The sequence below is a fragment of the Trachemys scripta genome, chromosome 1 (assembly GCF_013100865.1).
Source record: "Trachemys scripta elegans isolate TJP31775 chromosome 1, CAS_Tse_1.0, whole genome shotgun sequence".
NCBI classification, from domain to species: Eukaryota; Metazoa; Chordata; order Testudines; family Emydidae; genus Trachemys; species Trachemys scripta.
In genome coordinates, this window is record NC_048298.1 from 213,614,928 (window position 1) to 213,633,265 (window position 18,338).

The 18,338-nt window shown below is 41.2% G+C and overlaps 1 protein-coding gene across 7 annotated transcripts in view; it reads right to left on the bottom strand.

Moving 5' to 3' along the window:
• Positions 1-18,338, bottom strand: part of GLRA2 (glycine receptor alpha 2) — a 163,450-nt gene that overhangs the window by 26,349 nt on the left and 118,763 nt on the right. For all 7 annotated transcript variants that reach the window (XM_034756659.1, XM_034756668.1, XM_034756642.1 and 4 more), the window contains one exon: positions 10,316-10,465. In XM_034756659.1, coding sequence (XP_034612550.1) covers positions 10,316-10,465 — 150 coding nt within the window. The remainder of the gene's footprint in view (positions 1-10,315; positions 10,466-18,338) is intronic.

Consider the following 18,338-nt stretch of genomic DNA (forward strand, 5'->3'; position numbering starts at 1 on the left):
AAAAAATATGGTTTTCTGGTTTGAAATGACTTTTCTTTTTAATATGTAAGCTACGTATCATACAAGAAAAACTAAATAGAAAATGGCCAAAATGAAAAATTTCCAGATTGTCAGAACAAAATGTTTCAATAGCCCCAAACTGAATTTGTTAGGGGATTTTTGGTTGGCTTCTTCCCCTCCCCCCTCCTCCCATCTCAACTTTTCATTCTAATTTGGTAAAGGAAACTTTTTTGAAATCTCAAAAATGTTAATGGGCCAGGAAAACTTTCCTGCCCAGCTCTATTCACAGCCCTTGATTGCTCTGCATTGCTAGCCTACTGCTAGGCACAAGAATTTCTTCTGACAGCTCCATGGAGCTTTCAACACAAGGAGGCAAAAGGCAAAAGTGTAGGCAAAATACTTTCTTACAATCAAAATGTCACTCACAAAAGAACATGGAGTTTGTAGTTTGATCTAAATACATATGGACATACACTAATCTGTCACAAGTATTAATTAATCAAATTGACTGTGCATTCATACGTACAGTAATAGAATTGGTTCAACTAGTCATTATAGGCAAATTATTTATTGGATTTTGCCCTTTTCCCCCTTGTGTTTGGGAATTGTATGTGAGCCATTTGAGATTATTACAAATTTGTTCAATATTCAGAATAGCTAAAGAATGTTTTTTATGAACATATTGAACTAGGGGTTGTTCTGCACATGGCTGGGGGTGTCCCGTGTTTTCTTTGGGAAATATGGTCACCCTACTTAAAATACGACAGAAACAAAGAAGGGGGGTGCGAGCAAATATATTTAAGAACCTCTGCTGTAGACAGTCATCCTCCGACTGCATGTTGTGTAGTTCAAGAGTCCGCCCTGAAGAGACTCCCTTGGCTGAAGGGACCAGCTCACTAACCTGAAAGGCCCCAAAGAACGCCAATAGAAAGGCTGCCTTGAAGAGTTCAGCCTCACCCCCTGAAAGGCAGATCTGAGGAAGAACCTCAACTAATTACTTAAGGATCTACAAGTCACTGGCTTGTAGACATTGCTTCATGTTTCAGCAGCCTGGGCCCAACCCTCCAGCATTCTATAGGCCATGAATCCCTGACAGTGGTCTAGATGACTCACAGACCTGCAATAAAAGGACAACTCAGCTAACTGGTTAGCTATTATTGTCAGTGGGGACAGCCCCTGCCTATGTAGCAAGACCATGAACTGTCAGATATGGAGTTCTGATATAAGCCAGGCCCTAGGTAGACCCACAGCCCCCCAGAATGTCTGAAACTCTTCAAATGCCATTGTGTGAGCCAAAAAGGTGCATGATGCTAGTGATCCCTTGGCCATGGATACTGCTTCTAGGAATCAAGATTCTACCGGGCCACCAGCATCTGGTTTGGCACCTCTGTGGCCTCCAGTGCTAGTGATTAGAATCTGTCGACCCTGCAGCAAGGATCAGGAATCTCATGTTGCACCTGGGCAACGAGCTCATCTGAAATGGACTGCATCATCTCCATGAGTTGCCTTATCCCATGCCACTTTGGACATGGTTTCCTTCCTCGCCTTTTGTTCTTTTCTCTCTTTCCTGACCTCCTCAGTTGCATCCTGGTCCAGGATAAGCAACACATGTTTCCCTGCATCAAGTGGCTGCAGTGGGTCTGTTAGTCTGTTCTGCTGTCCCAATAGATCTTAGTCGCAGCCCTGCAGCCAGACACCCATGTGTCCTGCAAAATCAAGCAGGGTTTGGTCGTTGCCAGACTGCTTCCTATGATTCATGTTATCTGCATGCTCTGGTCCTCTTTGGCTGCTAGAAACCAACAAACAGTAAGTGGCCCTGAGAACAAGGCTCCTATCATGGCTCTAAATTTCATGCTAAATCCCAAAAGACCTCAAGCCCATCCTAGAAGACTTGTGGGGGCTGGAACTCTTGTGGGATCCAGCCCATGCTATCCTTTTCATCCTCTCCTGTTGTGGGAGCCACCAAAACTCATTCGCTAGGCTCAGAGCCCTCCTTGCTTCAAAATCACTGGCTTTCTCAGTCTCCTATTCTCCTTCATCTCGAGACCCTCCCTGAGTAACACACACAAACAAGAAATACAGAGTAGCTGAGCAAGCCCTTCTAGTGTGAATATGTTCATTCCCACATAAATACCCCATTCACACAAAAAAGGGCATGCATAGGCAGATGAAATCACAAGTTGGTTTAAGATAACATATTTATCAATAGATTGTCCCCACTATTCACCTGGCTCTATGCAGTAGTATAAGTCTCACTGTAATTCAGAGCTAAACACCAATTTTGGTGTATTTATCTTCTGCTAGCCTTCCTGTGTAGTTACAGTACAGTGCTAATGTAATTGCCTTCCAGAAAGAAAAATTACCAGAATATCTCTAGGGTGTTTATCTACAACACAACCTATTTCCTCTTTAATCCATAAACAGGAGGTTAAAGAGAGAGAAAGTCATTCAGAGTTGGACTCTTGTTTTTCACAATGAAACTCACGTGCCTGAGCTTGCTATGTGAGTGCCAAAAATAGCACAGCAAAAAGGGTTTTCCTCAAGCACTTCCATTATTCACATGATGCGGCATGTTACATAATGCAAACTGTGCATGTTAGGCCACAAAGTGCTGTACACAAGGATGTTAGAGTATAAAAATGTCCATTGGGGACAGTAGTACTGAATGTTTTAAAGGCAAAGTCAGGCTTCAGGAGCTGACTATTACTACACACAAGGCTAAGAAACCTTAGAAAATGAATTATTCGGCGGTCCGATAGAGAGATGTCAATGCAAGAAAAGACACTTCTTTATAAACAACCTTAGTCTGTGTTTACTTTCTCTCAGGTTATAGATAGTAAATATTTTATCTTGACAATTAGTCACACTGATTGTGTTTGAGCACTGCAGCCACCTGTCTATCAACTGACCACCCCACCCGCAAAACATACCCTTTATTCTGCTCTACTAAAGATCTCAGTCCTGGTTTAGTAAGATTGCCTTTTTCTGCTGTAACAATTTAATCTCAGGCCTAATTCTCTAATTTGAGTAGAACATGCCAACCGTGCCCACTCATGCCAATTTATATGTAACCCTCTGGTAGTGGGGGCTAGAGACAGCCCTCTGGGCCCGATCCACAGGGGATGTAAGTCCATTATAGCTTCCCACTGCAGAGCTGAGCTCTTTAGTTCAAGCCACGAAAAGCCATGCTTTTAGTGCTGCCAATCACCAGTTCAATCCCTGGTTTTAGCCAAGATGGCGGCCACAATATATAAATTAGTGCTAGGGGAATAATTATCAAATTCTTTGCAATGTACTTACACACAGAGGAGAACAAAACACTATTGTAAGATCCAAAAGTGCACATATCCACTTATTCCTATTACCTTCACCTTGTTTCCTTTTTATATATGTAAGTGGTATTCCTTTTATAATGGGGAAATTAAATCTGATGTAAACTAAATTCTTATGCTTCCTTAGAATCACACTGTTTGGAAATATAAGCAAACCTTACATGTAATTATCACAAATAATACAAAAAAAAAAAAGAAGTCTTCCACAGCCAAGCAATCTGGGAGTTTTACAAAGTAATACATTAATGTAATAAACAAAATTATAGTACATTTACAATATATATCACTGCAAATGGTCTCCAAAATTTCCTTTACAAATGTAATTAATTTTAATGTATAATTAAATAATATATTTAATATAGCTGAAGAACTTCACCTATCACTTAAATATAGTCACTCATGGAATAAAATCTGCAGGTTTTTAACACTGTACGGAAAACTACACAACTGTTTAGGACAGGAAGCGACTACTATAGCCACCTGAAACTGCAAAGAGAGAATGTGATCACCCAGAATGCAATTTAGATACTGGGAAATCTCCTGATTCTTGGGAAAATACAATGGGCTCTTTAATGATCACACATGATCAGGAGCAGCTCAGGTTTTGTATGAAAGTTGACACCTCCCTCCAATAACTCAATGCTCTCCATTGCAATGGTGAGGCATTGGTTCGCTACTGAATCAGAGAGAGGAAAGCTACTTACTGGATTATCAATATTGCTTCCTGCAGCAACCTAGGTTTTCCTTGGAGATCACTTAGCCAAGTACTGATTGGGTCCAACTCTCATCTCATAAGCTAAATAAGCTCATATTTCCTGGCTCTCCACTGGAACTCCACCTCTGACTATAGTATCTTTTCCATGGGCCACTTCTCCACAGAAGAATTACAATTATCCTATTTCTCTTAGGGTGAGAAATACACATAGAACCAATCATCAAAGTCTATAGGAAGGTTCCTGATGACCTACTCATAGAGAACCTGGAGGCAGCTGTTGTAAGACATCTCAGGGGTTCTACAGGTAAAGTGGATATGCAGAGCCTGCGTGTGAAAGTCCAGGCTCTCCAGCAGGTCCCTTTGAAACTATGCAGATATATGTGGATCTTGGGGGATCTCTAGTGTGCAGGTCATGCTTGCTGTTTCTTCCATGGACAGACAATCTCTTCACCACAAACAGAAGACCTCAGAGCAAACTCAATGAGTGGAACTGTTGCAGTTTTCTTCCCCTTAGGCCCCATCTCATGGTTTTACTCTTGTAGATCACAATCTGTTTTTCTCCTCTAGCCCTGCCTAGAGGGGAGGAAGCAGGAAGTGCTATGAAACCATAAAGAGAGGCTCTAGTGAAGACTCTGAGAGTTAGCAAGATGTCTGTGCATTCTGTTTAAAGCTGGATGTCTGCGTGAAGCATTAAACCCCCATGAAAGTTAAGAGACCTCCCCACTAAGGATGTGTAGGAATCTAGTTGGTTACTCTGTTGTTCATGTACCACATGTAAACCTATGCTGATGGTATATATGTTTGTAACAGACTGGATTTGTGTATGTATTCATGGTGTGCTCTGGCAGCTGCCTCAGAGAGAGGAACAAGAGCTAGTGGCAATTAAAGGAGATCTCCATTAGTTCAATGAAAGAGGCCTTGTAAGCCTTCCTCTGCAGGTTATTTAGGAACTGTCTTCTGACTGCAGCATGTGCATTTCACTGTAAACTCTGTCCAAGCCTATCAGTGCAGTAAATGATGACCCAGCAAACCAGCTACATGTTTATGAGCCTTCTCAAGGTAATGTAAAGAAGTGTAAAAAAATATAATTAGGAAGGCCAAAAAAGAATTTGAAGAACAGCTAGCCAAAGACTAAAAAGTAGTAGCAATTTTTTAAGTACATCAGAAGCAGGAAACCTGCTAAACAACCAGTGGAGCCATTGGACAATTGAGATGCTAAAGGAGCACTCAAAGATGATAAGGCCATTGTGGAGAAACTAACTGAATTCTTTGCATCAGTCTCTATTAGGAANTGTGCAGCAGCAGTCAAAAAAGCGAACAGAATGTTGGGAATCATTAAGAAAGGGATAGATAATAGGACAGAAAATATCATATTGCCTCTATATAAATCCATGGTACGCCCCCATCTTGAATATTGCATGCAGGTGTTGTCACCCCATCTCAAAAAAGATATATTGGAATTGGAAAAGGTTCAGAAAAGGGCAACAAAAATTATTAGGGGTATGGAACGGCTTCTGTATGAGGAGAGATTAATAAGACTGGGACTTGGAAAAGAGACGACTAAGGGAGGATATGATTGAGGTCTATAAAATCATCCCTGGTGTGGAGAAAGTAAATAAGGAAGTGTTATTTACTCCTTCTCATAACACAAGAACTAGGGGTGACCAAATGAAATTAATAGGCAGCAGGTTTAAAAAACACAAATGGAAGTATTTCTTCACACAACACACAGTCAACCTGTGGAACTCTTTGCCAGAGGATGTTGTGAAGGTCAAGACTATAACAGGATTAAAAAAAGAACTAGAAAAATTCATGGAGGATAGGTCCATCAATGGCTATTAGCCAGGATGGGCAGGGGATGGTGTCCCTAGCCTCTGTTTGCCAGAAGTTGGGAATGGGCAAAGGGGATGGATCACTTGATGATTACCTGTTCTGTTCATTCCCTGTGGGGCACCTGGCATTGGCCACTGTCGGAAGACTGGATACTGGGCTAGATCAACCTTTGGTTTGCCCCAGTATGGCCGTTCTTATGTTCAAGATCTATGTTTCACTCTGCTTGGCAATCATCTACACTGTACAGATGGGTGATCAGCTGCCTCTTTGGCAGCATCTCTACAGGAACTTGCTGGAGATCTTCACCTGGTGAACTGGTTTTGGGGGGAGGAAGTGGCAGGCCTGGTGTATGACCCTGGGGAATATGCATCACCTCCCACTGTCCCAGTGAAGATTCCCTAAGAGCAGTCCACTTTCTATGTTGGTTGTTCTCTGGACCCAGTTCATGGCTACAGAAACCTTGATAATGCAACTCCATTGGAGCCCAACCTGCCAAAAAATGGTGCCAAAAATACAGCAGAGGTACACAGCCTCTATGTGAATGATCCTGGCCTTATATGCAGTAGGGGCAATGCCATCATGGAAATTCAGGAGAGAGATCTCTGTGGATTTTCCTTAGGAAAAAGGGAAATCAGGCCCGATGCTGGCCTCATCTAGGTGTCTCCAAAAGGTTTATAAGAACTGCACAGCAGAGCACCTATTACAACTAGTTTTGCTATAATGAGTGTGGTTTCCAGGAATGCACATTATGTTTGCTGTATAAACCAATTAATTTTACCTTGTAAAGAGAACCTGACAATTCTCTTGTTATTGTCAGTTCTGTGTATGTATAAATATGGTCACACCTAGGGCAAAAAACACTCTGTTCACATTGCAATGCCACTGTTCAATCTTCTGGGTTGCATATGGAATCCAGCCTGGCTAGTGGCTCCACCTGACAACAATCAGCTTATTGACTTATACAGGGAAAATGGAAGAAAGGGCTCACACCAGGAGCTGTGTCATTCTGCTCTGATGATGCTTCTTTTATAATGTAGCAAAATCCCTTGAAATCACTTTTTTACTGAGTCAGAGTCAGAAGCATAAGACAATAGCCAGTTTTAGAGCAGAGATGAGCTGTTTTTGTTTTGGGAAACCAACTCCAGGGAGGTTTAGATTCTGGTTCCATTTTATCTGCAACACCGGAGTTTTATAGGTCAGCCACCAGCACTGTATAATGAGCAATATCCCTAAAATGATTTCTCCCTCCAGCGCTGAATTTATTACCCCCACTTCTCACCCATAATCTGGGTCTATCAGCTGCCAGTACATTACTGCAAAACTGCTAAAATAACACTCGCTCTGGGTGGTGTATACTGTAAATATAAAAGGTTTCAGACCAACTGCTCTTCACAAAAGAAGAAGAAGAAAAAAAATCAGTAAACCAGTTTCTTTTTAATTCATAGGTGTTCACACCCCCATAAACAAGAGTCAGAGCATGCTGAGAAGGAACACTGTAGGGTTTCAGGTTAGGAATGAATGTCATGTCAAAGTGCATTTCACTACACGAACCTAGTTTTGTTGGAATACATTCATTTGAAAGATGAGATAAAAGAGGATTTTTCTGTCTTCAGGCACTGTCTACTCTCCTGTCTGCACTCACTATACAGTAAGTACATTTACAGGGGAACCAAGCTACACAATGAAAATGCACTTTTCCTGAGAAAATTTGTCATGACAGTACCATGAATGTAGTGGGGGGGGGGGTATAAAGATGGGGCATGAGAGGTGAAAATGTATAGCATGAACCAGCTTTTCATGCTGGGGATAGTACTATATATTTCACTGTGGCATTTAGTAAAGAGAACACAAGAGGTTACATGTGATGCCATGAAAACAAGCTGTGCTGCTGGTTTATGACACTGTTTTCACACCAAGTGTCTCTCTTGGTCCCTCTTTCTCTCTATGGTTTTACCCTTGAGTTTGAATTGTAAATCTGATTCACTTTCCTATACGTTGACGACTCTTTACTTCGCAAGCCATTCATGCGCCGCACCGACTGGACGCTTTCATTCCCAACAGTCAGAGTCTGTGCCTGGCCCCAGATTGTCAAAACAGATAGCAGTAGTGAGAATGGAAATAGCACAATAGTGAAAGAAAGAAAGAATGGCACAGCGAGAGAAGACCATCATGCAAAACCACATGGATCAGTTCAAAAAGAAATACATTGTGAAAGTCAAATAAACAAATAACAGTGGAAATAAAAAGGATGTCTTAGAAACTTTATTCTTCACTGTGAAACACTAGCATCAGGGTTCCTAGGAAAGTCAAGCAAAACCAACCCAAATGGATAACTGCCCTTGTCTCATTTGATATTCTTTTATTACAAAAAAAAAGTTTCCTGTATCTTTCACATTTGATTTATTTACAAGAATCAAATTAGCAAAGAGTAAAGACAGGTCTTCACAGCAAATGATCCTAGACCATAAGAACATAAGACTGGCCATACTAGGTCAGACCAAAGGTCCATCTAGCCCAGTATCCTGTCTTCCAACAGTGGCCAATGCCAGGAGCCCCAGAGGGAATGAACAGAACAGGTAATCATCAAGTGATCCATCCCCTATCGTCCATTCCCAGCTTCTGGCAAACAGAGGTTAGGGACACCATCCCTGTCCATCCTGGCTAATAGCCATTGATGGACCTATCCTCCATGAACATATCTCGTTCTTTTTTTAACCCTGTTATAGTCTTGGCCTTCACAGCATTCTCAGGCAAAGAGTTCCACAGGTTGGCTGTATGTTGTGTGAAGAAAGAAGAGTAGCACAACTACTGTATAACTACTGCTATTGCTGATCAATACACACACTTTTAGGCCTGTGTAGTTATAGTACTGTCACTTGCTAATGTTAGCCTGTTAACAACTCATTCCCCTCCAGAGAAGTCAGTATTTCTCAAACTGGAATTACAATACAAATAAAACAGCTTCTGCTGCCACCACATTACTCTTGGAAATAAAGGCCTCCAGTGGCAGCAATTCTGGCACACATGCCTGCAGATTTGGAATTGTATCTTACACATACCTACAGGGGGAATTGAATCTTAATGGGAATCTCTATTCACCTGACAATAGCACTAGATCAGAGGACAAGACCGGATTCCTTCCAAGACCACCCCTTAAGTAACACAGTAACTCCTTAACTACAGCTCATTTGTTAAACAAAACTCTCCAAACACAAATATTTCTGTGCCATTGTTGTCAGCCCCTTTCCTGCCTGATACATTTCTACAACCTACTATAAACTCAAACACAGGGGTTAAACTTGAATGTTCCTACTGTGATGACTAAGGGTACGTCTAAAATGCAGCTGGGAGTGTGCTGAATCTAGAGCACTAAATATAGCAATGTAGCCAGGGTAGCATGGACGGAGGTTCAGGTTAGTCAGCCAGGGTGGACTTGCACTCAGGCAGCTACCCTGCTATTCTTAGTGCACAAGCTGGAGCAGAGCTAGTGTGTGTTTGTCTACCCATGCCAGGAAGCATGCTTCCAGCTGCACTGGAGACAGCTTTAGATATAAAGAAGTTGTATAATGCAAAGTTCTTATAATTGTGGGAATGAGCTCTGCTGTCCTAAAATTGAATGTAAGGCCTATTTCCAAGTATTTATGTCTCTTATATTACAATAAAACTTCAGGAAAGATGTTTCTGTTTCCTGAATAAATGGGAAATGCTCACAGATTGGTATTCAGGATAAAACAAGTTTCTGATCTAAGTTTCAGGTTAATGGTATGGGATGACTTGACCCTTTGGTTTGTTTTTTGTTTGTTTGTGTTTTTAAGCAATTTCAGGTCTGTATAGGTCAACAAATTGCAAAGTAGTAGAATCTGGACAAGAAAGATCAATCCCTGGTCCTGATCTCTCTCTTACCAGTTTCACACATAACTCCACTGAACTCAATGAAATCATTCCTAATTCCAACCAGTACAAATGAAGCAGAATGGTGGTCTTTCCTATACTACATTTAAAAAAAACAAACACACCTTCCATTTCAATGCTAGTAGCAGTACAGTGGGAGCATTAGACAAGTCTCAGGAAGGTTCTGGCCTCAGCAGGTCTAAAAGGCACAGAGGTAAAACAAAACAAAAAATGATGCCCTGTTTACAGTAGCACTCCCAGTTTCCTGGGTACCAATGAAGTTGCATCCAGGGTAGTGTAAAAATTGAAGATTAAAAATATCTACAGCCTAATATATCTGGTATTTAACACATGAAGTCACAATTGCCTCAGGAAGTCTGGTTGGAGAATGAGACACACAGGATCAATGACCAATTCACTGACACCTATTTATAAGGGTAATGAACTGCAGATGGAACCTGTTGCAAGTTTTCAACTCCTTTTATCAAGGAGTAATCAGTCACTGGAAAGTAAGTTTTAGAATGTGAGTTTAAAGTAGCAGTACCTTGTTTTGTCTCTTTTGTCTTCTTCTAAGCCTCAGAAACTCCTTGTGCTGCCTTGAAACAAAGTTGACTGCTGCATATTCCAGTAATGCAGCAAACACAAAGAGAAGGCACACAGCCATCCAGATGTCAATAGCTTTTACATAGGAGACCTAAAAGAGAATAGAAACAGAATGCCTGATAAGACTCACATATGGAATCACAGTTCTTCTTAAATAGGAGATTATTATTACAGAAAACATCTACAAGTACAAACACAAACAAACAGACTTCAACATAGCATGAGTTCCAGCTTTGTCTCCACACTATGTCTAGAACACTATAAAGCACACTGACACATCTAGTGGCTGAACAGTATACTGCAAAGTGAACATCTGCACTCAATAAGTACTCACAGTTGTGTGAATGACAGAACAGGTAAGGACACATCATATCTGTCTAACTCTTCAGTACTTTTAGTAGACACATTGGCCAATTCTCTACAGTGGGCCTCTTTGCACATATTATCAAAGCTACTTTGTTTCTTTACTATTGGTCACCTTTTCACACTTCTAACAGGGCATGCCCATTTCATTTGTTTTTGCATATGAACAGCTTCAGCCTTATGAAAACCCATAGTGGTCTATCGGAGCATTTCCATTAATATCAGTGTGCTAAGGATGGCTCTATGCATGGAGGGCTTAGAAGGCCCTATGTGCAGAGGAATTAAATTGTGTATTTAAAGAATTGTAGAAAGGATATAAGGCTTTGTCCTGCATGACACTGGGCAGCATGCAGAGAATTTCAGAGATTCTGAACATTGCTACTTAGCATTCACTGGAGGCTCACCTGCTGCCCAGAGCGTATGAGTCTAGTCATGTTTGCCGCTCATAGTGTAGAGTGGCCAAACTAGATATGTCAGTAGGGTGAGATATGGTGGGGTTAGTAGTCTGGTATAAAGTTAGGAAACCAGGCATTTAAATTAGATGCAAAGTATGTGTATTTGAAGTTGCAGCCCACGCCCTTGTAGGAATGTTCAGCAGCAGTATTTAGGCATTCTGCAAAGCATAGTGTAAACCCCTCCATGTTCCAGGCAATCTGGAAAACATGGGTCACAGGCTGACATATATTAATAATCAAGCCATTATAATTTATTCAAAAACGTAGCTGTAATTGGCATTGTGATTGTTTGTTACCATCTTTAAAGGTGCAGCTTGTTTTCATTTAAAAATTCCTTAGTAATCATATTAGGAATGCACAAACACCTGGAATGTGCTGCCAGAGACATTGCATTGTGGGACATGAAGCCCCAAGGATCAGCATTTCTGATTGAGCAAATCCTGTGCTCATGTGCATAAGGCACTGAGGGTAACATAATAAAGGAACTCCTGAGTTAGCCTTCCTGCCACTTATGTAGTGCTGCTGTAAATTGCATCCACACAGTTGCTGAGCTAGCTGGATTATTTTAACTCCATCTTGCTCAGCTGGAATCACGTGAGTGGTAACAGCAGCATACTTGATACCGGTAGCTGCCTAACTTGTGTTACCCTCTATTGACTCATCTGGCTGGGATGATTTAGTTGGGTTGGTCCTGCTTTGAGCAGGGGATTGGACTAGATGACCTCCTGAGGTCTCTTCCAACCCTAATCTTCTATGATTCTATAAAAACAATGAGGAGTCCAGTGGCACCTTAAAGACTAACAGATTTATTTGGGCATAAACTTTCAGTGTGTTTTTTACCCATGAAAGCTTATGCCCAAATAAATCTATTGGGCTTTAAGGTGCCACCGGACTCCTCGTTGTTTTTGTGGATACAGACTAACACGGCTACCACTCTGATATATAATTCTATGACTCCCATGCCTCTGCATTACACAGTGCTCATGAGGAAAAGAAAGCAATCGCAATGTAATGCTACATTTAAAAAAGGCAAAAGTCCTATAATAGGGTAACATCAATCCCTTCATTTCCAAAGCACTATGCATCATTTTACCTATGCAATCCTAGTAAAGTGACTGATGTAGCTAAAAACCCCATGTAATGCTTTGAAATCAATCTTTGTGCCTTTTTCCAAGTTCCCCAATAAATGGAACAGTCTCTCAGTCAGGCCCTTTCCCTCTGCTTGTTCAAATCCTTCTAAAGGACTCACTTCTTCTCCAGACCCATACAAACTAACTAACAGTAGTCACATTGTGGTGAAAAAAAATAAAGAAAAAAGTAACATAAGAGGTCCTATGGGCTTCCTCCACTACAAGTCTATTTTCTCTTCCTTCAGTTCTGCCCTATTCTTCACCAAACAGCACTATTTCTCCAGCCTCCTTGATTTCCATACCCACAATCCCAGCTGTTTATTTGCCACAGTCTGCATATGTGGTGAGATTGTTCCCTACTTGTGCTATTATCCGTCTACAGCGAGCTAATGCCCCAAGGTAATTCCTGGACACAAAAACCACAGTGGTTACCTTTGAAAACTTTCCACTTTTGCCCTTGATATCTAGTTCAATTTACCTCAGTATTTTCTGTAATTCCTTATATAGGAAATACTGCAAATTCTGAGGAAATATTTTCTCTCTCTCTAGTGTAATTGAAAAGGTTTGGTTTTTTTGAAGAGTGACCTCCAGAAAACCTTTAAAAAGTCTTAGCACATTGGCTCGCCCTACTCTAGAGTATTTTTAGAATTTGATGTTTGGAACCGTTGCTTTGTTCAGTTTTATCACATTCAGAAAGTCCATTAAGCATTTCTTGTATTTTTCTTTCTTTAACTCACTCAATTGCCATGTACCTTATGTTGCAGAGCTTCCCCTCTAGTGGCTTTTTTAGAGAGTTAATGGCTCCCTACCAATCACACCATAAATGATATAAATTATTCAGATGCTCTGTAAATGTTTTAGGATGAGTTAATGAGGAAAGTTTTTCAGAATGAGGTCTGTCTGCACCAAGAACCAGGCACGATAAGGCTGAACATAATAAATGTGACAATGCAATTCCTCTTCCTTGTTAGCATTTACACCTTTCTTATTTTCTCTTAGTTGATATTTGGCCAAACTATACTAATTTCTGCTCTGACTCGTACTTCTGCAAACCCACTGACTTGGTTGTAGTTCCCTAAGTTGTAAGTCAGCACAGAATTTGGCCCCTTAAAAATGTTTCCTCAAATTAAACCCCCAACCTCTTAATCATTTTAATTTTAATTCACTGAATTTCCTCCATTTTATATCTTGCTAAATGTATCCAAGTGCCATAAACTGAATGCAGCATTCTTCTTGGTTGAATGTGGGTGAAAGAATGGTTTTGGATCTTGTGGTTAAGGCATTGTCACTGACTTGTCATTCATGGATCAATCCAGATGAAAGTTCAATTTCTGGCTCAGGACAGATTTCCTGTGTGACTTTGGGCAAATCATTTAGTCTCCCTGACTCAGTTCAATAGGTGGTAAACTGGGGATTAAAGATACTTCCCTTTCTCCCAGGTGAGATGTGAGTGTAACTGCATTAATGATAGTAAGTGCTTAGATGATATAGTGATGAGAACCATATAAATACCTGTATTGTTAGATAGAATCGTATCAAGAACATACTCTTGGATTTGTAATATGAAGTACAAAATCATGTTAGGTCTTGTTTTTGCAGCATCTCACACTGCATGCCAAGACTTTTAGAAAACTGAATTTTCATCCAGTGGGAAATTTTGACACTTTGAAATTAGTTTCTGGTCCAAATTGGAAAATGTCATGGAATGAAAAATTCTAAAAAGTTTCAAATTGGAAAGGTGTTACTTTTGATCAAAACTAAACAAAAATAGTTAAGTCAATTAACATTTCAGTACAAAATGGTAACATTTTATGTCATTTCTTTTTAAGTTTTAAAAACCTAAATGACATTTTGTGTGACAACACAACAAAAATTGTTGTTTTGTTTCAAAACATCAATTTGAAATGAAAATTTACATTTCCACGTTTCTTTCCACAAAAAAATCAACAATTTCCACTGGAACTGACAATTTGCTTAATTCTTTGGTTTCAGTGAAACCATATTTTCCTCACAGAAAAGCTTTATGAATGAAAAATTTCAGTCAGCTGTGTTTGCAAGCTGTCATAGGGTGACTGACCCCTTTAAGAGGAAGCAGGGTTCAGTTTACCTGTGATTTATAAACTGCCTCCCAGGTGGGGTTAAAAGAAGGCAACAGGACCTTATAAAGGGAGAGTAAGGAGACGGACAAGAAAGAGTTGCCTCACCATAGACCGAGTGAGATAGACAGAGAAGGGCAGGTGAGAGCTGCCTGAGGAGGAAAGCAGAGACCCAGGGGAGAATCAGGAGCAGAGAGGAGAGCTGAGAGGAGAGCTGTTAGGAAGAACAAAAGGTTGATTTGGAGGAATGGCCAGGGCCGCCCAGAGGATTCAGGGGGCCTGGGGCAAAGCGGGGGAGCTTGTACTCACCAGGCGGCACTCCAAGTCTGCGGTGGCAGCATTTTGGCGGCGGGGGGCCCTGCAGTCGCTCCGCGTCTTCGGCAGCGCTGAAGGGTCCCCCGCCACCGAAATGCTGCCCAAGACCCGGAGTGACTGAAGGGCCCCCCGCCGCCAAAATGCCGCTGCCACCGCCGCCGCAAACTCGGAGCGTCGCTGGGTGAGGAAAGGGATTCTCGGCCAGGGCTCGTGGGGCCCCTGTGGGGCCCAGGGCAAATTGCCCCAATTTCCCCCTGCTCTGGGCGGCCCTGGGAATGGCCAGGCTGGGGAAGCCCTGCTGAGTTACAGGAGAGCTTGTGAAGAGACCCTGAGAAACAAGGGGAAGAACCAACCTGGGTAGGAGAAGCTGAGCCCAACTCAGGAGGATTGATGCTGGAAGGGTAGGACTCAGGCAGGAAGCAGGCCGGAATGGAGGGCTGCATGAAGTTGAGCCCAGATCAAGAGTTGATCCAGGGGGGATGTTCTCTGGGCAGGGACAGGATTCACAGGTAGGGATGCCTGACTGAGTGAGTGGATGTCTTAGTCATGGGATTCCTGACTTGGGGCTACCTACCAGCCAAGAGTTGCAGGAAAGAAGAAAATCTGGGAGCTCTCAGTTGGATGTCCTGGAGAGTGTAGCCCTGGAACAAAGGCAGAAAGTGTCTGGGAACAGACTGGAGATGGACTCATGGGAGGGCGAGCTGGAAATTATGCCGTGGGAGAGGGCATGGAAAATGGCTGTGATTGTACCAGTTGTAGTTTGGGGGTTTGGAAGACTGGTTTTATCACGAGGGTTCTGTGAACGATTGTACATGCACAGGAATAAATTATACCTGGAAGCGGGCTTTTAAATTGGACACAGAGAGATTATATTTCTTTTAAGGCTGAACCATGGAGACAGAGATAGGTACACCTGTTGTGCCATGGCCTGCCACAGGAGGGCACTCAAGGAGGAACCAGCTTGCCACCCAAGCTAATATCTGTTTTGCTGCCCATTCTCACTTCAGATCATTTTTGGCTTTACTATTTTCCAAGTGTCTCCCGCGTAGTAACTGTACTTATTTTGGGCCTAATGTATTAACTTGCATTTTCCCAATCTGAATCTTATTTTGTTAATTCAAGTCCATGTTCCTAACCTCCCTGATATATTGTGCTAGTCTCTGTCTTTGGAATAATTTCCAGATTGTCATTTGTACCCTCTAATTTCAAAAGCCAGATTCTCTGGGTGATAGCCAGCATAAAATGAAGCATAACTGAAGACAATAAGGTGGTACCTACTTATGCCAGTACTGAACTTTGGCATCAAGTATATACTGAATTTGCCTTAGTAAATGCTTTAGCCTAGACCACCTCCTCCAATATTAAAACTCATGGGATGGAATTCTGTGAGGAAATCTCCATGAAGATCACTTACAGAGTTCTGTTCCATTGGGTGTGCTGGGGCCTACCCCCAAACCTGGCTGATCCTGCAGGAGGATGATGGAAGGACAGGGCCATCCATGGTGTAGATCCTGTACCTCCACACCAACTCTAGCCCTCAGAAGGCCCCTTTCTTTCCAGCAGTGCAGCTCCACTGCAGCTGTGCTACCAGAGTCCTCCTGGGCATGTTCCCCCTGAGCATGATAGTTGCAATTTTTAACTTTAAAATTCTTGTAAATCAGTGTAGTGTGCACAGCAGAGATAGCTACAACACTCAAGAACTGCCCAAACATAAGAACTTAAACTGATTTTCAGAAGTGCCAAACACCCTCGCTCTCAGTAAAGTCAACACTTATTTAGGTACTCACATATGAAAATGTGGGCCCTAAATTTTAAGTTCCTAGGTAGATATGGACATGGGTAGAATGACCACTGATGAAAACAACTCTGAAAGGTGAAATAGAAGATACAACACCATGGTATGCTTCAGGAAACAAAGACCGCTAATAGGATTTTGAAACAAAAACACAATTGTTAAAAATCATACACAGAGCAACATGCTGACACTAACTTCCACTGCAAAAATGTATTAACTTGAGAGGTACAATTTGACCAAGATCAAGGCCAGTATTTATCTTGAGAGATAATATACTTAAACATTTTTAAGATTCACTGGAACAAGAAATCAGTACATGCATTGTTATATACATTCTGAATGGCTGCATCAGAAACATCAGTAAATCTCTTTGCTGTGGTCACTAATTTCTGAAGTTTAATTTATTCAAAATGGATATTAACTGAAGTCCAGAACATTCTTTATTTTCCTCTGAAGAACCAAGCAGAATATGTGGCATTTACTTATTCTAGCTGATTGGTTCATCTGAGGTGAGTAATAATCTTCATTCAACTCAGCTGCTGCCAGCTAGGATGCTGTCATATTTGCTACCTGGTTGGGCAGAATTGCTCCAGATCTTAGTATTCTTTGACCTTTGAATAGAATGACCTCGTGCATGGCTGTTTTCAAATAATGAGAAGTCAGAATCAGTGAACCCCATTCTTCCATATAAGCCAAATAATAACCACACAATTGACAACTGACAATGTAGTTGTTGTGACTGATACCAGGTGTGTGTATGTGTACATGTATTTATTGTTTTTTCTACTCGATAGCACAAAAATAGTGCTATTGTTCAGGTAACTACAGTACATTCTAACCCACATTTACCATACTGTAGTTTCTATGGTAGTCACAACTAAGCGAACCATTAAAAGTGATCCAGTTCACTGAACCAAACAACAAGAACCTAAAATTAGAAAAAAGTATGCCTAGGGCAATACGCTTTTTAACTCTTGATCTCTTCTGTTTGTGATTAGACAAAAGACTCATGTATTTCTTCCCTCTCGTTCTGCTCCTCCTCTTCCCTAAGTTGTAGACTTCCTCCAAGGCATAATTTGGAGATAAAAGGCATTTGCTTATTTTTGTGACTGTCAGTCTCTCCGTGTTAGTAATAGATAACTTAAACAAGTCCTTTGGTTAGTGACAATTGCCCTACCAACACTAACAACAACATCAGATTAAACAATTGAGCATGGGAAATCAGATGCCCCATTACATTATGCTCACTCTTGTCCACACATACTGTTTTCCTAATCTGTTACTTCAGCACACGCTTATGGTTTTGGAAGGGTTAAGCATCATCCTTAGATGTAAGCCTGTCTGATACTTTTGGCATTATATTCAGAATTGTTACCTTCATCAGATCAAAGCATGTAAGCCAGGCAAGTGTGTTCTTTGTGGGTAGTTTTTAGATAAAATCATGTGACAAAAAGTATCTGAATGTGCATCCTATCAAATTATACTCTTCCTATATTTGGAAAAAAAGACTGACAAACAGGATATTATGAGTGGCTTGCATTACCACACAATTGAACTAACTGGCCAACGGTCTGCATCCTGGATTGCATGCCTCTGAGATCAAACCAGGCCCAAACAACCCAAAGCAGACCCAAAACAACCAACCAACATGATATTTTTCCTGTTCACATTATGCTGGGTTGAATGACTCAATCAATTCATTTTTCAATTTCAGAGCAGTATTTGTAATCAAGTTCTAATTGTCCTGGATGGTCTGAGATGTCTGACCCAGAAACTTGTTTCTTTTCTGTTTTTTAATTAAAGTTAATTA